A 19,919-nucleotide genomic window follows, 5' to 3' on the forward strand; every position below is an offset into this window, starting at 1 on the left:
GGCAGCCCGGCCCGACGCGACCCTTAGGCTGGTGTGGCCAATTGCCTTCAGCAGCCTCAACATAGTTTGCTTTGTTCCAAGACAAACTTAGACACTCTAAAATCCTTTATTGTACTGGCAGCAATGATAGGGCTGGTTCCATTTTGATTCTCATGATTTCTCTCGCTACTTTTTTGTGTTGACCACTTATGTTGAGTAGGATTACTTTCCCATGCATGCATTATAGGACTAATATTACTGAGAAGCTCTCCTTACATCCATAAACGGCCTCATAACACACAGTTCTGTAATGTAATGTGAGATGTGTGTTGGTTGCATGGTTGCAAACCCTTGAATTGGATTCAGAGAGGTTGACTACTAGGTGAATGGTTAACGAGTTGATTCGGCAGCTTATCTATGTCAGGTCATAAATTTTTTAGAGTATATTTTTATTAATATTTGATGCACCAATCTGTTGAACTTACCGATAAAAGTAACAAGCACCTGTCATGTCACAGGATGCAATCAACTTATCTTTTTTTGCAGCACAAAGAGTTGATGTCTGTTTGAGATTTGAAACGAAGTCTGCATGCTTACCAGCCCTGTCCCCCCCAATCGTCGCGCCAACCCCCTTGGAGATGGCCAAGTCTCTTGATTAGTAAGGGCCGATTTGTGAATAACACCAAGTTGACAAGTCATTAGTATGTCGAATCCAACAAGTGTAAGAGAGTTTTTTGAGAGTTGCTGGCAGATTTAATTCCTATACTCAGTGCTTCAATTGATCTAATTCAATTGAACTTTCATCACTATAGTTGTACATTGAAGAGATGATTGATAATAAGATAGAAAGGTCCGGAGTCAACTCTTATTCTAGCAACAAAATTTGATTAGGTCCAGCTGTTACAAGCCACGATCTCTCCTTTTATTGGACGTTTTGTTGCTTTACAATTCACATGATTGCAGTCAGGTGGAAGCTTCAATGGAGACCAACGTTGTTAGGGATGTCAATAGATTGAACACATAATCTACCTTTAACTGTTTCTATTTTTTCGGATATTCACATATTCGTATTCGGATTCAAATACAAATATTGAAAAGTCATATCTGAATCCAAATCTGAATTTTACATTCACATCCAAATCCAAATCTAATTTTCACATTCATATTTGAATCCAAATCCAAAGTTTGAACTGAATTTGGACAATTTTCAAAAGGTAAGAGAATTGGATTTAGGATATTTATTTAAAAACTAAATCGGTTCTGAACCTAAATCCGAATTTGATAAGATATTATGTATATCTGAATTCAATCAGATCTTATCTATTAAATCCAAACCCAATCCGATTTCTTATTAGGATATTAAATTGTTTTCATATTAGATTTTTTTGAAACATTCGGTTGGATATCTGATTCAATTTGGATTTATTGACATCCCCAACTACTGCTACTCCTTCCCTATTTTTTTCCTTTATTTTTAATTCGAAATCCAGTCTATGATCTTATGGATGTAAACGTTTCCCACTTGACATGGATCCACTGTTAATTCATCGTATTTTTTTAATGAAATCTTCCTTTATCAGATAGGGAAACCCGGATTTGCATTTGGAGCTAGTTTTTGGGAACTCAAGCAGCTTATATGCTCGTGACAAAATAATCTCTTAGAAATAATCTGACGTGTTTGGTCTCAAAATCTGATACTGAATGTCCTTAAAATGAAATGTTGATATAGAATAGACATATAAGACTTTTTAGTGCATAAGTTTGGCCGCTTCAAGCTTGTTAGACCTAGATTTGGATCACATTCACTCAGGGGTGGAGTTAGGAAAATTTTTGTTGAAGGGGTCGAACTATAACTTCAAAAATTTTAACAGGGACAAAATATAATTTTTCTTATATAGGTTAAAGTAAACTTTTAATAGTTATGTATATAATTTTGATGTTCTAAAAATCTGAGGCCCCCCTTGTTATGAAAGGTAAAACCCAGCTTGACTTGACAACATACACAGCAAACAAGCCATATGTGTGTGTGTGCATTTAATTGGTCATGGGCTTGTCTTCCATATGTATTGATGTATAACGTCATGGGCTAGTCTTCCAATTCCTTACGTAGTTTCTGAAAAAAAAAAAGGCTGATTCTGGACCAGCTGATGTAAAGAGAAATAGGCCAAAAAAATGCAGTGACCCCTAGCTTGTCAAAGAGTTATGAATTTAAAACCTATTGTCAAAAGTAATAGTTAATTTAGTAGGATTTCTAACATAACATATACATGCATATAACAATTCAAATATATTGCATGTTGGATGGATGTTGTTGGATAGTTAAAAATTAAATGGTGCCTTTTTAGTGTCACACTTTTAACTTTTTAACAATTCTGGCAACATCCGGTACACAACAGATTTAAATTCTAAAACAGACAAGTTGCCACCTAACAAGTTCATGCAAGTTGAGTTGGGTCGAACTTAACACCTATTCTGAGAATGTGTTAGCTGAGCTAACTCTATCGATTTGAGTAGTTGTCCTGTTTAGCTTATTTTGCGATGTTCAAGTAACCTCTTTGCACATTGAATACAAGCTGAACCGATGCAACGCATGTTGGTATGAATCTTACTTAATACAATCAATGCCAAAAAATAAGACTAGGATTGGAAATTTGAACCCTAAACTTATAAGTTACTTATAAACTCTTTGTCAATATGAAAGCATCATGTTGAGCACATGTAGTTACCCCAGCCAACTAATTTTCTGGTGAGCAGAAACCGCTCGAAAAAGGGCCAAACCCCTCCTCTTTCCCTCGATCCTGGGGTTTAAGGTTGCTTTAAGACTTAGGTAGACCCCTGGTACACCTGCTAACTAGAGTTTGCATGGGTGAACATGAGGTGAGTCGAGCCTGAATTCAGAAAGCTCGAGCTCGGCTCGACTAATGAAACCTCGAGCTTGACTCAACTCGAGCTCGAGAATAGCTCGAGCTCAACTCAGCAGTTACGTGTTAAGCTTGAGCTCGACTCGATTAAGGCTTGACAAACTCGTTTGATAGAATTGATATTCATCATTTGTGTTGACCTCGAGTTCAACTCGATTAAGGCTCGACAAACTCGTTTGAATAGAATTGATATTCATCATTTCGTGTTGAGCTCGAGCTCGACTCGAGTAAGGCTCGACAAACTCGTAAACTTGTTTGAATATATCGACTTGATTAAGGCTCGACAAACTCGACAGTTACGTGTTGAGCTCGAACTCAACTCGATTATTTGAACTAGTTGACTCATGAATTCGAGTTCGACTCGTTAAGCAAATGACTTGGCTCGAACTTGTTCATGAGCCGAGCTTTAACAAGTCGAATTATCGACTCATTGTTCACCCTGCCCGTGGTAAACCTGTGCAGTGCTGCCATTTACATTTACAGTACACAATAATGGCACCACATGAATCAAATTGAAGACCATGCTCTCATTGATCCATTAACCTAGCCAGATGCATTACATCCTTCCAATGCTCAGTCCCAACTAATCTCGTAGTTGGGATGGTACAATCCTTATTCACAAGCCACCGCTTTACAGTTGGAGGTGTATGTTAGTCTTTGTATTTTTTTTTTTAACATTTTACATTTTTGTCCTTATAAAAGGGTGCTTTCACTTTTTCTTTTCCATGACTATTTTGGTCATTCAGTCATCGTGTTGGTCGCCAATCTGACAGAGCTCAATCCAGCTCCACAGCCTTCTTTAATTAATTCATCATCAAAGTAACTTTGGATCAGAAATTTAACTGCACCCAACTACCAATTTTTTTAGGCATCTCAGAACAGATGCAAGTTCAGCTACTAGATCCGGATCTGGATCCTACTAGCTAGCACCGGATCCACGTCCTGTAAACATCACTTGTCTTTTGAGGTCCGCGTAACGGTAGTGTGTGCGTAGTAGGCAGCCAATTCTCGTTTCAAATGCTTAAGAAGTCAAGTCTTTTGTATTACAAGTGGGAGGCCATTGATATGCAAGTTGAAACGCAGCAAAGGCAACATCTCGAAGCACCAAAAACAAATCTTGTACCTTAAAAGTTTATTGGCATATGAAATAGTATGTAACTATTTCATAAACATAGCTCAAGGATTTAGGCAGATTTATGGGATACCATAAAAATCATTATGTGAATTTGCCCCAATCTTTTGACCATATTCATAGAACAACAGTTACAAACTGTTTCGTTTTCCATTTGACAATTAAAACACGCTATGATTGTTCAATGAATCTATCTTTAAAATGATGCAAATTCATTAAATACTAGAATGATGTGTCCATAACATACAACAAACATTGTTCAATGAACCTGTAGGGTTAGTTGGGATAGAACGAAATATTCCTCCTATTCACCAAAATTTGGATTTTAATTGAGCGGCACCAAATTGAAACCTATTGGATCTGGTGCAGATCAAAATCCAATCTCACCCCGACCCGTTGACACCAGCATGACTTGGAATAGTAGTGCTGGTTGGCGTGTAATTGCAGATACAGGCGACCTAAACATGTGCTGGGAAAGCGTCATCCATCCTTTGTCCCCACACGCTCACATTCTTCCAATCGTCATCGACCTAAAGGCGGTAGTCTTCACGGCAAGGAAAGAGAGGGAGGGAGAAAAGAAAAAGAAAAAGAAAAAGACAAGTCCGCAACTTCCATGGGATTAAAGCAGCTGCTTCTCTTGGGCTAAGAGCTTGATTTTCCGCTTTCCCTCCTAGATAGTTAAAAGCCACCGCGTCCAACTACCTCAGCATTAAACACCGTTATTTATTATTAATTATTTTTATAATTATTGTCATTATTATTGGCGATAATGAATTTCAAAAGTACGGAGTGGGACTGCACTTAACGGAGACAGAGGGAGACCATTTAATGTTTATTATGTTAGGAAAATACCCAAATATTTGTTGATAAGTTTACTTTGGTTTTAGAAAGACTTGCGGTTTGACAATTATACATAGTTTCATACATAGTAATTGAAAATATATATATATATATATATATATATATATATATATATATATATATATGTGGAGGTTAACTGAAATTTAAAAATTTGTTACTAGAGCCTCTCATTGACATTAGCTATTATGTATAGCATATGGTGATGGTTCACGACTGCTTTAACAATGATTTACAGATAAATTTTTAAATTTTAATCATCCGGCAGCCATTGAGAGAGTATAGACTCCCTCTCTCACACACATAGCATTAGCGACAATTTGCAATAATTTGTGATGCAGATCTATAGTATTTTTAGCAATGATTGATGGTGGTTTTAGTAACCAATCAGTATCCCATATACAGATTTTCTAAAATCCCAATATTTGTACTCACTTCGTCCTACTCATACCCATATCTGTGTAACTTAGCTGAGTTTCACATAGTTTGATCTAAGTAACAGGATAACCATTTTTACTTTGTTTGGTTTCAATTAAGGGGCCAAATTCTTAAAATATCTTAACCATATATCAGACTTATATCCAATTTAGTTATGAAATTACACACCGAGTCCAAATTTGATTAACAATCAGACCTGGATTTCTTTACCAAAATTGATTCATTCCTTGACTAGAGGATGAACAGGGGACTAGACTATACTGAAAAAGCGGTTCAGCTTCCCATTCCTCGTCGGACCAGTATCAATTTTATTTAAATATTCATTTAAAAAATTAATTAATTAATATTTTAAAATATTTATTTTCAATGCCGTATTGGGTCGACGCAGATAACAAGGGGCGTGGAAGAAAGAGAGAAGGAAACACGCTGGTTTGTCTTTTGTTGGACCCAAAAACTCCGCGGCAGCTGACCCGACTGAAGACATTAGACGATGACGTCCACGGTGGTAACCGCCGGTTCCACCCTAACTTCCCTCTGAATTTCGGTTCGCAGGCTTGTTTTTCGCTAATTCTGAAAAGGTGCTTAACTTTGAATGCTTTTCTGACACAGGCCTACACTTTTAGAGGCATGCCCTAAATCTTTGGTCTTGAAACACGAGAAATTTCCTTTTAGGTTGCCACCTCGGGTCGTGATCTCAGTTAGTAGTTATTTAACCTATTTAGCAAAATTTCCGGAAGTGTTTTAATGTTTGTGGAAATGCGATCAAAATTTGGGCTTTTCAATGAAAATCTATGCCAAAAAGAATTTTAACGAACGGATTTCTATTTTGAACGCTGTCCGGCCGTCCCGCCCCCTGGGTCCCCCCGGCAGAGAGAAGGCGGATCCCAAATTTCTCCCCAGGAAACAAATTCAAAAAAATCCATCTCATCAACCGACCATAATCCCGGTTGTTTTTCTCTCTCTCTCCTCTCTGTCTCTGCCCGTCTGTTCCCCTCTCGGTTGAGAATTTCATTCGTCGATGGTCGCTCCTGATTCGATCTGCTCAACTTCTTCCTTTTGTTTTCGATCCTTCCACTTGACTTTCCAACTCAACGTTTCAGGCCACCTAATCTTTTTCCTTTTCTTTCTGTTCTCTTCTTTATAAAATTGTAATCCAATCCCCAGACTTTCTCCAAGGGTGATCGCCTTGATAATCGAGAGTTTGGCTTGCGACCCCCGCCGTTTCGGCTTCTCTTTTGTTTCCTTTCGCCTATTTCCGATCGACCCATCTCCTCACCCCCTTCTCCCTCTCTCTCATCCCCTTCTCTCTCTCTCTCATCCCCTTCTCTGCCTGTGAAATTTCACGATTGATAGCGAGTTTTGGGTTGTTGTCTGTGCTTGCTTCTGCCCGGTGGGCAGGCCTTCATCTACATGATTGGATGAAGGACAGGATCAAGCTCAATGTTGGGGGCAGGATATTCGAGACGACCACCACCACACTGGCCAACGCCGGCCGGAATTCGTTGTTCGGCGCTATGTTTGACGACCAATGGAACCCTAGAGGACCGATGGACGGCGGACAGAACGAGTACTTCATTGACCGGAATCCCGCTTGCTTCTCCGTGCTGCTTGACCTGCTGCGCACCGGCGAGCTCCATATCCCGGCCAACCTACCGGAGCATCTCCTCTACCGGGAGGCCCTGTACTACGGGCTCCTGGATCACGTCCGGGCAGCCAAGTGGGGCGAGTTCGACGGCAACCGTGTGAAGCTGGCGACCTCTGTACGCGGGCGGGCGCCAGGGGACGGCACGGCCATCCGCGCCGGCCCCGACGGCGGCTGCGTGGTGGCGCACGGCAGTATGGTTCACGTTTATAGCTGGACTATGGAGCAGCTTCCTCCGCTCAATCTGAATTACCAGAGAATCAATGATATGGGGTTCGTTGACGCCCACCGAGTGGCCGTCTGCGCCTGCGAGAGGATCGATCGAGGCGACGGCGGGATGGGGATGTTCAATTCATCCACCGGTGAGCTCCTCTACAAGTTTCAGGTAAGTCACGAGAACCAGCCGAAGAGTTTCTCCGCTGGGGCGCTCAGCTTCTCCCCGGAATCTGGCCAGATCTTTGCAAGTTGCAGAGGCCGGAGCAATGAGTATGGAATTGGGGTATGGGACGGATACACTGGGAAGCAGACGGACTTCTATTATGAGACGGCCGGCTGGTCCATCGGCGACTCCGGCAGGCTTCAGTGTCTCCCTACCACCAACCTCCTCTTCGTCGCTACTCTCTACCCGAGAACGGAGAATTGCTACATCCAATTGCTGGATTTCAGGGAGAAGAAGGCTGTCTGGTCGTGGTCTGACGTTGGGTGGCCGGCGACCATCGACGAGAAGATGGTGCTAGACGCCATCGTCATGGAGGACGGCAACTCCATCTGTGTGGTCAACCAGTACGACGATCTGGGGTTCATGGATCTCAGAAGCAACGGAGGAAGCGTCAGGTGGAGCACGAGGAGCAGGCTGCTGAAGATGGGCAACGCCGATGAGAGGTGCTACCCAAAGCTGGCTACCCATGGGGGGCAGCTCTTTGCATCCACCAACGACAGCATCTCAGTTTTCTGTGGGCCGGATTGGGTTCTTACCTCACGGCTGAGGAGAAGCCATGGAGGATCAATCTGCGATTTCTCCATTGGTGGGGATCGTCTCTTTGTTCTCCACAATGAAGAGGATGTGTTCGACGTGTGGGAGACTCCTCCCTTGAGAGCTCTGTCATGACAGCTGCCTTATCATCTTCCTCTTCTTTCAGGAATTAATGATTTGGGGGAGCTGAATGATGTTCCTCTTGTAATTGCATGTTCTTGTAACTTTCACAGTTGGTAAGCATAGACATGTAGCTTCTTTTTTTTTTCACCCTGCTGTAGCCAAAAGGAGAACAGGTGCAGATGCTTGGGTTTTTACACAATGAGCTAGAGTTGTAATTCAGGAATGATCATGTAACTATGAATGGATTTGTGGAAGGCTTGTTTGGCATTTAATAGCATCTTCATTTTTTTCCGCCCCTTGTTTCCTTCTGCTTCTTAGTTTGTCCAAACAGGAGGATGAATCTGGATGCTTACAAATAACCAGACGATCGTAAAGGACCGTGTACACAACAAAGAGAAAATAACTGGTACCTGTCTGACACTTATCAGTGGACCAACCAATTCTTTTTCATTTTTCTTTTCCTTCCTAGAGATTGCCGTTTGTCACAGGTAGGCTGCTACCTGTCTGCTTGCTTTATCATGTTTTACTGAAGCAGGTGCAGACGGTCCAAAAAACAATGTTATTCGCAAAACTAGTGTGACTATTATTAAATTATTTGATACGCGTAAGCTTCTCTCTCTCTGTGCGTGTTCGTCGAAGAGAGAAGCTGTCCTTGGGCATCACGACCTCCAAACAACCGATTTGTGGAAACTGCATCAGATCTCCAGGTGCCTAGCAGAAAGTCTCAACTGTTTTGGGACTGCCAATCAATCACAGAACAACGTGCAGCGGCGCCCGGACTTCTGCTCGCTTCCATTTCCGTGACATTTTTGTTGGTCCATTTCTCTGAGCTGGCAAAGGGGATCTTGCAACCGTGATATTGAAGTTTAAAGCCCAAGCACTCATCTGCAAGAAGAGTTGCGGGTTAATGGGCAGGGATACAAGCCTTCTCTACGAGTACCATTAAATTAACGGTTGAATTGCATGTGTCAGACGTGTACATTTTATGGCATCGCTCAGTGATAAAAAATGACAAATTTTGGTGAATTAGGAAAAGGGAAACACCTTCACATTAGACCAAATAACTGGCATGTTAACATGCTTCCATGATGAAACTTAATTAAAATGTCCCAGAACTTGGAAATTTATATGGCATTGGCAAAATCCTGGATATCAGCTTGTATTTGATCCCAACTGAATGCACTCGGCATTTGCAAAATCTTGGATATAAGCTTGTCTTTGTCCCAACTGACTGTGTTCTTGCAACCTTACTCAAGCATGGCAGAGCATACAGGGAAAAAATGTAAAAAGTCACGTGTCCCTAGTACATCATAGAGTGAGAAGATATTGCTTCCTACTGCTTAGCTGTTTACAAACATCTGCCATAGGTCTGACGATGGAACGGATGCAACAATTGATGGAGAAAGACTTGGCGTGTTTCTTTACTTGCATGAAAATCCCCTTCGTGCTGCAAGCCTTCTCGAAAATATGCTATAATGAGAGAGAGAGAGAGAGAGAGAGAGAGAGAGACTAAGTTGAACCAATCTGCCGGGGGCAAATTCAATTAATTCAAAGTACTTTCGTCTAACTGAATTCAGGCATGAACTTTCTCAAGAATGTAATGGGTTGGGAATCTTCGGGTGCAACTTCATCAAAGGGAACATAATTGTGATCTTGATCGTATATGTGGCATATTGTCATTATGGTCTTCATTAGTCGCCAGTTCCAAGTAGCCTCGTTCATATGCTACTCATCAAGAATCACCAAAGAGGAAAAAGCATCAGAATTGGGAAACAAGAAAGATGGAGAAAGTAAAGGTGACAGATTTTGAACGTACCGTGCCCCAACTTTCTTTCAGCGTCTGGTGAGCAGCCCTCAGATTGTAGTTGGGTATCCTTGGGGATATATGATGTGGTATGTGAACATTGATATCATGACAGAGAATCTCTACCCTGCATATGAGTGGTTGAGCAAGAAAGTAAGGGCCTTTGCCATTCAAGATAAAAAGAAAAGTTTCAACAAAAGGATTTCCCTGTACGATTGATAGAAAAAGGAAATAAAAGTAAAAAAATTGTTCCATGTTTGATTCGCTCCAAAGAAACAAAAGAAGGAAGTGAAGGAGGTTTTACCCGAATATGGATAGACAAAATTTTTCCCACCAGTAGGGAAAAAGGTTTTGCCGAGAAAACTGATTTAAAAATAAGTGGCCAATAGCAAAAGTTTTGCCTCGCTTCATAGAACATTAGAAAGAAAAAAAAAGGAAAAAGAAAAGGAAAGTGGTACTGATCGCTTAGAGCAAATGTTTATCAACACAAAAGGTTTTTCAATTATCAAAGGCCTAAGAGACGGTTCAAAATTCTTACTCTACTATGGTTCAGTTGACGTGGATTTATGCATGTATGCACACACAAAAACATATTTTGAAAATTTTACTTTTACATCCATAGGCAGATTCCCTACACTTGCTGCATTCTTGCTGCCTTTATTAGTTACCAAACTGAAGGACCTCTAGTGTATCTTCGGCAGTATCACAAATTTTTAGCTAATCCTTTCAGCAGGCTAGTCTTTTCACTGGAGAAGGAAAACAAGCAGGATGGATAAAAATGCAAAGAAAATGCGGTTCTGTTCCTCTAACAGCAATGTTGTATTGAAGGGTAAAATCCCAGACAATATCACTAGAAAGCAATAATTTAGGTCGTTGTGCCTCTCCTTTTAAGAACATTAACCTAAGGAGCAATAGCTTTCTCCCTTCATTGGGAACATGAGTGGATGAGCTGCACACTAACATTCCAATACAACCTCCATCAGAAAATTGAAGGCTAACCAAGAATGTGACAACTCACCGTTCCTACCTTAGAAAAAATCATTCCAAATGCTAAACAATTTCGTACAAGATGCCTGTGATTTAAAACTCATAAAAGGACTTGCAGGGTGTCCTACACAAGAAGGTAGACTAGACAAAAAAAAAAAAAAATTTTAGCCTTTATAAGTCTGCCAAGAAGATTGAACCACTACAGGGACCCCAAACTAGATAACCATCAAAGTTCACTACTTGGAGTCAGGATTAAGTTTGTGGATTGTCTAACTAACGCCTGAGCTTAGCATTGACCATCATGGACCGACTCAAAATTGACTCTCGGCTTGGGATAACTGCTCAGATTCGTTCTGGGACATTGATCCAAATTTCCTAAATATGCCCAACTAGAATAAATATATTAAAACATTAAAAAATAATATAATAACAATATTATGTTAATAATATATGAAAGCTGATTTGTTTCCTATTTCAGACTAGTCACTGCTGGCATTGCCAAATTCGAGTGCAAACTTCTTCTGTATAGATAATTTTTCTGAAGTGAAAACTTCTCAAATTCAACCAGCTGGGTTGAGCCAGGTCAAGTAACCAACATAATCCATAACATACTGGATTCAGCCCAGTGCTTGTAGGAACAATCCAAGCTTGGCTTGACCCTATCAAGGTTGGCCTGGGTGGATTTGGACAGGCTAGACCCAGTTCAAACCTGGCCTTTGCAAAGCAGTCATCAGGGACCAAGGGTGACTAACACTGTGTAATGTGTTCAGAGAAAGAGCTCCACGCGAAGGAGATAGCCATGAAGTGCCAATAGCAAAGTGTGTCCTGCAGAGTATTGACCAAGAATGAATTGGCACTAAGATTTATAGTGGAAGGAGTCCATGAAGATGAAAGAATATCCTCTGAGCAACAATAAGCAGCATGAGAGGAGGAAGGAGAGGAAGCGGCTGATGTTTGGGGGTTGCATGAGGGGTTAGGTTGGAAGATGCAATGTTGTTGCGTATGAGATCAAATGAAAAAAATTGAAGGGGAGAAAAAGAAAATGTAGGCCTAATTATGCCATAAATGAAAAAGGTTAAAGTAGAATCAGGAGGAAAATTAGGGAGGATCAAAGTGGACAACTGACACACAATTGAGAGGAAGAGGTGAATGGATAAGCAGCTCAGTAAAAAAGGTGAAGTAGATCCAAGAGCAGTAAGTTGGAAGGAGAGTCGATGCCTGACAGGCTACAATGCCAAATTAGAGGGCATTTGATTCCTCCTCTGTGGGGTGCCAAGAACAGAATGTCCAGTTCCTAGCATTCCAAGAACAAGAAGAACAATTGTGGCCCCAAGAGGACCCCATGTTTGACATAGGCAGTGACCTCTGAATGCCAAAATGGCACTCAACAGGACCTGTGTCCTACATTTGTATTGGCAGTTGATCCATGGCGAACACACGTCCACAGATGCATAAGTTGCATGACAAATGCATCTTAAGGATGCAGCAAAGAGCATTAGTCATACACGACATAGAGGAACAGTTTAGTGCATGAGAAGCTCAAGATAGACGAGGTTATGGCTCCAAGAATATGTGGGGAAATGGACTTGGAATAAGAATCTATATAACCTAATAATGCAGACTGCAAAGGAAAAATGATGAAAAATGATGGCAGGTAGCGTCTCTTGAAGCAGTGAAGGATGAAAGAGAAGCCAATAGATGAACAAAGATAGGGAATCTATTGCTGTAAAACCAGAAAAAGGACAACACAAAGGTGTTTGCTAGGAAAGCAAAAACAAAAGGTCAAGGAAGAACAGAAAGGTGATAGCATCTGATGTAGAGGAACCTACTTGCCCACCTTGAAGTCTGGAATGAAAGTGGCACCTTCTAAAAAAAGCAACTGAACCAACATTTGTCAGGGCATTTTCAAATGCCTCCAAAACTACCTTAAGCATCGAACTACTATGCACAAATTACGGTTGCTCATGTCAAGAGGACTACTGCAGTGGACACAATTTCCATTCTATTAAATTTGAAAATCTCAAAAAAATAGCAACACCAATCACGTGCGAGCTGGGGTGGAGGGACCCTTCTTGAGCAGAGTCAGATGTTTGTTGCCAATGCAGAAAGGCCAAGAAACATTTCTGTCTTTCAACAGAGGAAAAAGGATAGAAAGGAGGCATGGTTACCATTTGCAACTGATTCCTTGCCAAGCAAGTGTAAAAAGCTGCACATTTTAGAGGACTGAAGGGATCTATCAAAAGTACAGTTGGAAATAACTCATAATAGCCAAAAGAAAAAAATTATGGGATGGATGAAAGTTTTAAAACACCTCCCTTCGCTGGAATAAAAAAAAAGATAGCATCTAGCTGTTAATGCCAGAAGCAAAGTGACCAAGATTGACGAGTATGGGGTTCGAGACAAGTGAAACAGAATGCCTAGGACATAAGGCTGTAGACTAAGGAAAGAAACCAGAAAGAGAGAGAAAGAGAGAGAGAGAGAAAGAGAGAGAGAGAGAGAGAGAGAATATTCAGATGGAAGACTTAGATGAGCTTGGTTACTCTATTAAATGAGTTATTGGATGCAGATGGTGTTCATCAATTGGAAAACAGAATACTGGACGGAAGTTGTCTTCAGCTATTAAACTACCAAGCCAAAAATTCAAAATATCACCCAGGGTATTGTTTTGAGGTGATATTTCAAAAACATTGCATACAGAGAAATACAGAAGATTCAGTTCAGGCGTTATTTTCTGACAAGTAACAACCTAAAAGCTTTGGTAATATTTGTTAACGCCATGACTGGCAGTTGACTCCGAAATTGTAACCATGATATATCAGCCAATAAGTCATATAAAAGCAATAACAGTACAATGAAGGACAAAAAAATGAATGCTCGAATGCAACCACTAGTCTCAGCTGAAAAAGTAACAGAATAGACAAAAGAGGCTACAGAAAATAAGAAAGCATTCTCACCAACGAGGATAATTGCAGTGAACCGTTCCTCCAAGCTGGGCTTGAGCTGCATTCCACTCGTCAGAAGTTTTAAAAGGTATATGAGGAGCTGTGTGATGAACCATTGTAAATGTGCTCATCTGAAGGTCAAAAGCAGATCACATGAATATGAAGGTTGACATCTTATGTTCTAGTTAATAGGAAGGAAGTGATTCAAAAATGCTTTCAAATTCACTATAGGAGATATGCACATGCCATCAAAACAATGATGAACACAATTTCTGAATGAATGACATACCCAAAAGTGATAACCAAGCCAAGGCATCAACCAGAACTTGATCCATCCTGTGATCCCAGAGGCCCAAATAATCAAAGGCCACCCGATTGCCATGAATGCAAAGACACATGCCAAGCTTATTTTCACCCTTTTAATCTCACTAGGTCTGAACTTCTTCAAATCAAAATGCCACACTAGCCTGGAATAACCATAAGCATGAATTACGAGTTAGGTGAAAAGACCAGATTGAAGGAATCAAACAGCATGCCAAAAACAAGGCTCACAAAATAGTGGCAGAGCATCATGGTAATAGATTGCATCTTCCATTCATTAACGAGTAGTAAAGCATGCTAAACACTCAAAAAGAAAAGGTCAACAATTGGTACCAGTGAGCAATTGACATCCATGGACGGAAGGGACCATATCCTGCTATTATTGACTTCCGCAACAAGTCAGAAGTTTCAAACTCCTCCTTCCAAACAGGGTGCCATGCAGTATCTTCAGACAACCTGACGGAAAAACAACTTGTCAAACTAGATCAATTTGGATTCAGCGTCTCATGAATAATTGAAACCACAGTCCAGGAAAAGGTCAAAGCCATGTTGATTGATAAGCATCAGACATTACAAAGAACCAGTGGACTGAAACTAATGTAACTGACTGACAGCTACTAGAGAATGTGTTGAACCAATACAAACAACAAAATTTCAACTATAAGAAGCAAATTTCCTAGGCATGCGAAAAGAGGCCAGAAGATCAGTCCCTTGTATAGGTGGTTGAAGCTTTGAGCTCATAAACTAGTACGACACTTGGCAGCAGAATAGTCTTGCGTTCAGTTTTACCAATTTTCACACCCTACAATAACATTCATTTCAAATTACCATGGTTTTCTACAAAAAATATGACTAGTTAACAAAACCAATGTCTTCCTATCTCACATAGGATGGGTTCAGGGCAAACACAAGTGCAGAGGATAAATATGCACTAAGAAAGACTAGCATACCAAATGATAGACTATCCCCTGTGCATTAACTACAAACAAAAAATGGAAAATGTATGACGATGTAGTAGAACTAATTGACAATTCAAAGTGATTCAAACGAAACATTTCCTAGAGTAAATGCTGGACTATATTGGTCCTGAGTGATCTAACAAAACCAAGTTTTCCTATATCACATAGGATGGGTTCAGGGCAAACACAAGTGCAGAGGATAAATATGCACTAGGAAAGACTAGCATACCAAATGATAGACTATCACCTGTGTATTAACTACAAAAAAAAAATGGAAAATGTACGACGATGTAGTAGAACTAATTGACAATTCAAACGAAACATTTCCTGGAGTAAATGCTGGAGTATATTGGCCCTGAGTGATCTAACAAAACCAAGTCTTCCTATATCACATAGGATGGGTTCAGGGTAAACACAAGTGCAGAGGATAATTATGTGCTAAGAAAGACTAGTATACCAAAATGATAGACAATTCCTTGTGCATCAACTACAAACAAAAAATGGAAAATGTACGACGATGTAGTAGAACTAACCGACAATTCAAACGAAACATTTACTGGAGTAAATACCGGAGTATATTGGTCCTGAGTGAACGTTTCATGTTTCAAGATCTGGTATTTATATAGATGAAACATAGGACAGGAGCTGATAGGCCCATGTTAACATAGGCATCTTCATGTCTGTCACTGTTATTACCAGATTTCAGGCTTGTTGGTCATGGTGATTCATTAACTACAGGTTCAAGTGGAGGTCAAACGACCTCTTTTGCTGCTTTAAGTACATAAAAGTTTTCCTTGGACTTATATCTTCTTCCTTCTATATAATATATGATGTGTTTGTATGATATGTCCACATGAAGCAAGAGGCTTCAACAAGAAACAAAAGATCTCAAGCTCATACCCTCTTACACAGACATGTACACTTGGGGAGACAGTAGACGCGCATGCAAACACAAACAGAAAGTTAAAGTTCATCCTTTTAGCAGTTATTTAAGATGAAGCAATACACATACATAGATAGTAAAAAGAAATGATAAGACGATACCAACTTGATTGCTGTGTAAAACAAGACAGGAGTTATGTATTTGCACAAGTGGGTGTATATGCTGCATAGAAATTTCAGAGGAAGGGAGATGGACCAGGGGAAGACTAGATTCATCATGCACTAATATTTATTATTTTATTACCTTTAGCACTTGAAAATATTATATAAAGATGACAGCCATTACTTTTAAGCTGCCCAAGATAATCTTGCAAACTGATAAAAGTATGCACCAGACTATACTAAAACTGTAATTCCCAATATCACCAGAACCTTCTCAAAGAAAGTGTATCAGTTGCAAATCAAGGCAATATCCTGAAAGCCACACAAGGTGTAACATAGTAATTTAGCTGGTAAAATTAGAGGTAAGCCTCATAAACTGCATGGCTTATATTTCGTCCTACACAGAGTATGTGGTCGCAGCTCTCTCCTCTCATGGATCTCTTCACGGTAAACATTATTCAAATTTAACTGTGTAAAATTAGTGCTTCAAGGTTCTGAATCAATATAACATCTGGCAGTTAAAAGACTCTGCTACAAGAATGTCAAAATTAATATTAGCACAACTCAGAAAACAGAGAAATAGATACTCACATGTTAGTTTTTGCATGATGCCTGTCATGTTTGAAGCGCCATGGCTCATAAGGATATATGAGGGGCAAAAAGGCTAGAGTTCCAACAATATCTTCCACCATTTTGTTCTTCGAAAATGACTTATGCGCACAATCATGGCCTATGACAAAAAACTGGAAAAAGAAGAAAGGAAATTTGTATAAAACTACCGAAAATAAAAAAATTATGTTGCTTCTGAAGAAAAAGGAAAAGTCGCTTACTCCCGTTACTGCAGTGCCAGTCCATGCCCAAGCTAGAGGAAGCAAGTACCATGGTGATTTTGCAATCATAAAAATTCCCAGAGCATAGGAAGTAACTGATATCAAAACCGATTTCCAAGATTTGTATTCATCAATTTCAAATACCTGAAATAAAATTTGTCAAGCCAATTGACACCAAATGAAAAGAAAGGACCCAATAAAACCCAAACAAAGCTCTTCCCAACCTCCTTTGGGAGTGTATCAAGGACATCCTTCAATGTGATATGGTCTGGAAGTGGTTCCCCAATATTTGTGAAACCATATCTCTCTGCCAAATTTTTCCTATTCTCTACACTGTCCAGATAGGGTGATGAAGCTGGAGCTGCAACTGATACTCTGACACAATTTCGCCTCAAGGTCATGGATGCACGATTTTCCATGACATGTTTGTCCAAAAGGCTTCCCCATTTAAGTTTGCCCGTTCCTAAATGCAAAAATATCATGTCATACGTAAGCAACAAACTGAACTACAGAAAGCTATCTGCAAACACACCGAAGTAAAATGTCATGCAGGAAAAGCAAAAGCCTCCTTAACCACTAAGAGAACTAAATAGAAAAAGAAAATTGAACTCGGTGAAATGTCATGCAGGAAAAAGAAAAGCCTGCTTAACCACCTAAGTGAAGAAAAAGAAAATGAAACTGAGAGTCGTAAGAATAATGGCTTCTACACTATCATCACTTCCAACTAAAATCATGCTTTATAAAAGGAAGAAAAAGAACGAGCAACTTGAAAGACTGGAAAAAAAGACAAAAAACAAGCCAGGGAAAAAATCGTACAACTTGGATTGCGGGTGCAAACCATTTGGTTAGCATGCCGGTTTTCCCTTCCATCGGCTGTACTGAATTCAATTTCTTATACGATTAATTTGCACCCTTAGCTTGCATAAGTAACAGGTGAAAATCTTAAAGCAAGCCACACTGCATCTCCCTGGGTATTCCTCGTTGACCCAGTTTGTCCAATTCTGCATCATTATCACGTATGAAATACAAACTCAAAGCATTCTATTAGTCGTTACCCTCGAGGTTCTCACAAAATTTGGTGGCAGTTGCATGCATGATCATTGGCTTAACTAATAAGATATATGTTTTTTTTTCTCTCTGCTCTTCCACTCCTTTTATTTGCTTTATGTCTGTAACATCAGGCAGTGAGCACGTTTACAATTAATATGTTTGGAACTTTTAGGTGAAACAGAAGATTTCACAACAGAACCTGATTGTCGCATATTCTGATTCCACAGCTTACAGTTCACCAAGGTGCTCTACTTTTCTGTTGGCCAAATCCAATTTTTCGCCTAGAAACATATAATATCTCTATCACTAAGGACATTTTCCAAATCTGTTTTCCAACATTGCGATTGAACGCCTACACCAACTCAAACAACAGAAGAAAAAACGGATAAACTCACACACACAGAGAATTGGAGAGAAAAGAAAACAATCGACACTCTTTATGTTGCAAACTGCAACTTCGAGCAAGCGTTATACGCTCGTCATTAAAAGAAAAACTGTGGAACAAGTAATGGATTGTCGTTTTTGGAAGAGGAAATGGGGGAATCACAATAAAAAAAAATTAAAAGGACCGTCCTCTTTCCAGCTGACAGGCACCATTAAGGAGAAAGAAAGGATGGGTTGTAATGAAATCGGAAATTAAGGCATTTATCTTTAGAGGAGAAGTTATTTAGTTTTATAAAGATAAGATGTGTCGAGGACAAAGGAAGAAGGAAGAAGAAGAAGACCCTTTTCTTACCAGCTGACCTCATTAGATACAGCGGACGTCTGTGCTGAGCTGCCTGAGGACCAGAGCTCTGCATCGCCACAACACCAACCAAGATAAAACACAATGTCAGTGGCATTAACAAAAATCATCTCTCTCTCTCTCTCTTACAACTTACCACTGAGTGGAATACACAGCCGGAGAGTCTGGAAGCCATTTGGGAGTTTTCAGAGAGAGAAAGAGACAGAGAGAGGTCTTCCCAGCAACTGAGACGGAGTGTTTCAATGACTTGGGAAGACTCTTCTTCTCGCTCCCCTTGAGCTTCTCCCTCGCCCTTTCCCCCCCTCACTTTGGAGCTCGTCGCCTACAGATGAACGAGAGGCGGAGAGAGCTCTCCCTCTCTCTCCCATTTGTCTTGCTTCTCCGGGGCCCAGCCTGCCACCATCCCGTGGCGGGCGGCCGTCGAGCTTGGATAGCGGGTCTTCTCCCTCGTCCTCTGCCACGAAAAAAAGACCGCCACGTGAGATTTCGTGCTGCAGAACTCCAGACCGGACACGACCCACCCGAGCCACTCTCGTGGACCCTTCATTAGTTTTTACCCACAAAACAAAATGAAATTTTTATGCAGGGAATAACAAAAAATTACCCTTAACTTCGTATTTTCTTTCATTTGTAACCGCTTAAATTAGGTTAAAAACAGTCAGTTAAATTAAATAAATTCAAGTTTAAACAGATTTTATGTTATATCAGCATGACTGAATGAGTTGACCTCACTTCCCACGTAGGGATGGAAGCAGGTCGCATGTGTTTTTCAAGTTTTTCTTTAAAGAATCTGTGTAGAACAGAATCCAGATCTAAACACAAGAGATCTTACTAAACCTGCCGACCTGGTACTTTGCTTTTACATGGAGAGGCTGAAGTTTGGTTGGTGCCTTGCTGGCGGGTTTGGTCAGCGCCAAAAACATTCACATTTTACATATGATTTCTTTACTTTTAAGCGTGGTGGGGCTTTCTGTGATTGCGATTTTCCGATTCTTTCATACTTGGTGACCATGTGAATCCGTCTCTCAAGTGTATCAAAGATTATTGTATTTGCATTGGACATATTTTTCCCCTTCCAACTTGTTGGTTTTCGTAGGGGAGGACATCCCCGCTTCAATTTTTTTTTTTTAAATTACAAAATGATATTTTGGTTTGTGTCAAAATTTAAAAT

General features: G+C 40.2%; 2 protein-coding genes across 2 annotated transcripts; one reads left to right on the plus strand and one right to left on the minus strand.

Annotated features, from left to right (window-relative positions):
• The first annotated feature begins 6,152 nt into the window (after nt 1-6,152).
• On the plus strand, nt 6,153-8,357 carry LOC116252710 (BTB/POZ domain-containing protein At2g24240-like). Its single transcript, XM_031627168.2, has one exon. It carries the CDS (start codon nt 6,747-6,749, stop codon nt 8,076-8,078), a length of 1,332 nt encoding a protein of 443 aa, XP_031483028.1. The 5' UTR covers nt 6,153-6,746; the 3' UTR covers nt 8,079-8,357.
• A 1,223-nt stretch (nt 8,358-9,580) lies between these two features.
• Nucleotides 9,581-19,100, minus strand: LOC116252711 (omega-6 fatty acid desaturase, chloroplastic). The gene is made up of 10 exons (XM_031627169.2): nt 18,885-19,100; nt 18,740-18,797; nt 17,178-17,416; nt 16,954-17,097; nt 16,715-16,866; nt 14,454-14,576; nt 14,089-14,266; nt 13,812-13,930; nt 9,883-9,997; nt 9,581-9,791 (listed from the first exon to the last, which is right to left on the minus strand). The coding sequence occupies exons 1-10, from the start codon at nt 18,921-18,923 to the stop codon at nt 9,630-9,632; spliced, it is 1,329 nt and encodes a 442-aa protein (XP_031483029.1). The 5' UTR covers nt 18,924-19,100; the 3' UTR covers nt 9,581-9,629.
• Nucleotides 19,101-19,919: the final 819 nt, after the last annotated feature.

This window comes from Nymphaea colorata, chromosome 4, assembly GCF_008831285.2.
Source record: "Nymphaea colorata isolate Beijing-Zhang1983 chromosome 4, ASM883128v2, whole genome shotgun sequence".
Taxonomy (NCBI): Eukaryota; Viridiplantae; Streptophyta; class Magnoliopsida; order Nymphaeales; family Nymphaeaceae; genus Nymphaea; species Nymphaea colorata.

What these genes read in the sequence shown, in the direction of transcription:
- LOC116252711 (XM_031627169.2), bottom strand. Translation starts at nt 18,923, where the DNA reads ATGGCTTCCAGACTCTCCGGCTGTGTATTCCACTCAGTG. An exon ending in GCTGTGTATTCCACTCAGTG is followed by an intron (nt 18,798 to 18,884) that starts GTAAGTTGTAAG and finishes GTGGCGATGCAG; the next exon opens with AGCTCTGGTCCTCAGGCAGC. An exon ending in CTGGCACTGCAGTAACGGGA is followed by an intron (nt 16,867 to 16,953) that starts GTAAGCGACTTT and finishes TTCTTTTTCCAG; the next exon opens with TTTTTTGTCATAGGCCATGA.
- LOC116252710 (XM_031627168.2), top strand. Translation starts at nt 6,747, where the DNA reads ATGAAGGACAGGATCAAGCTCAATGTTGGGGGCAGGATATTCGAGACG.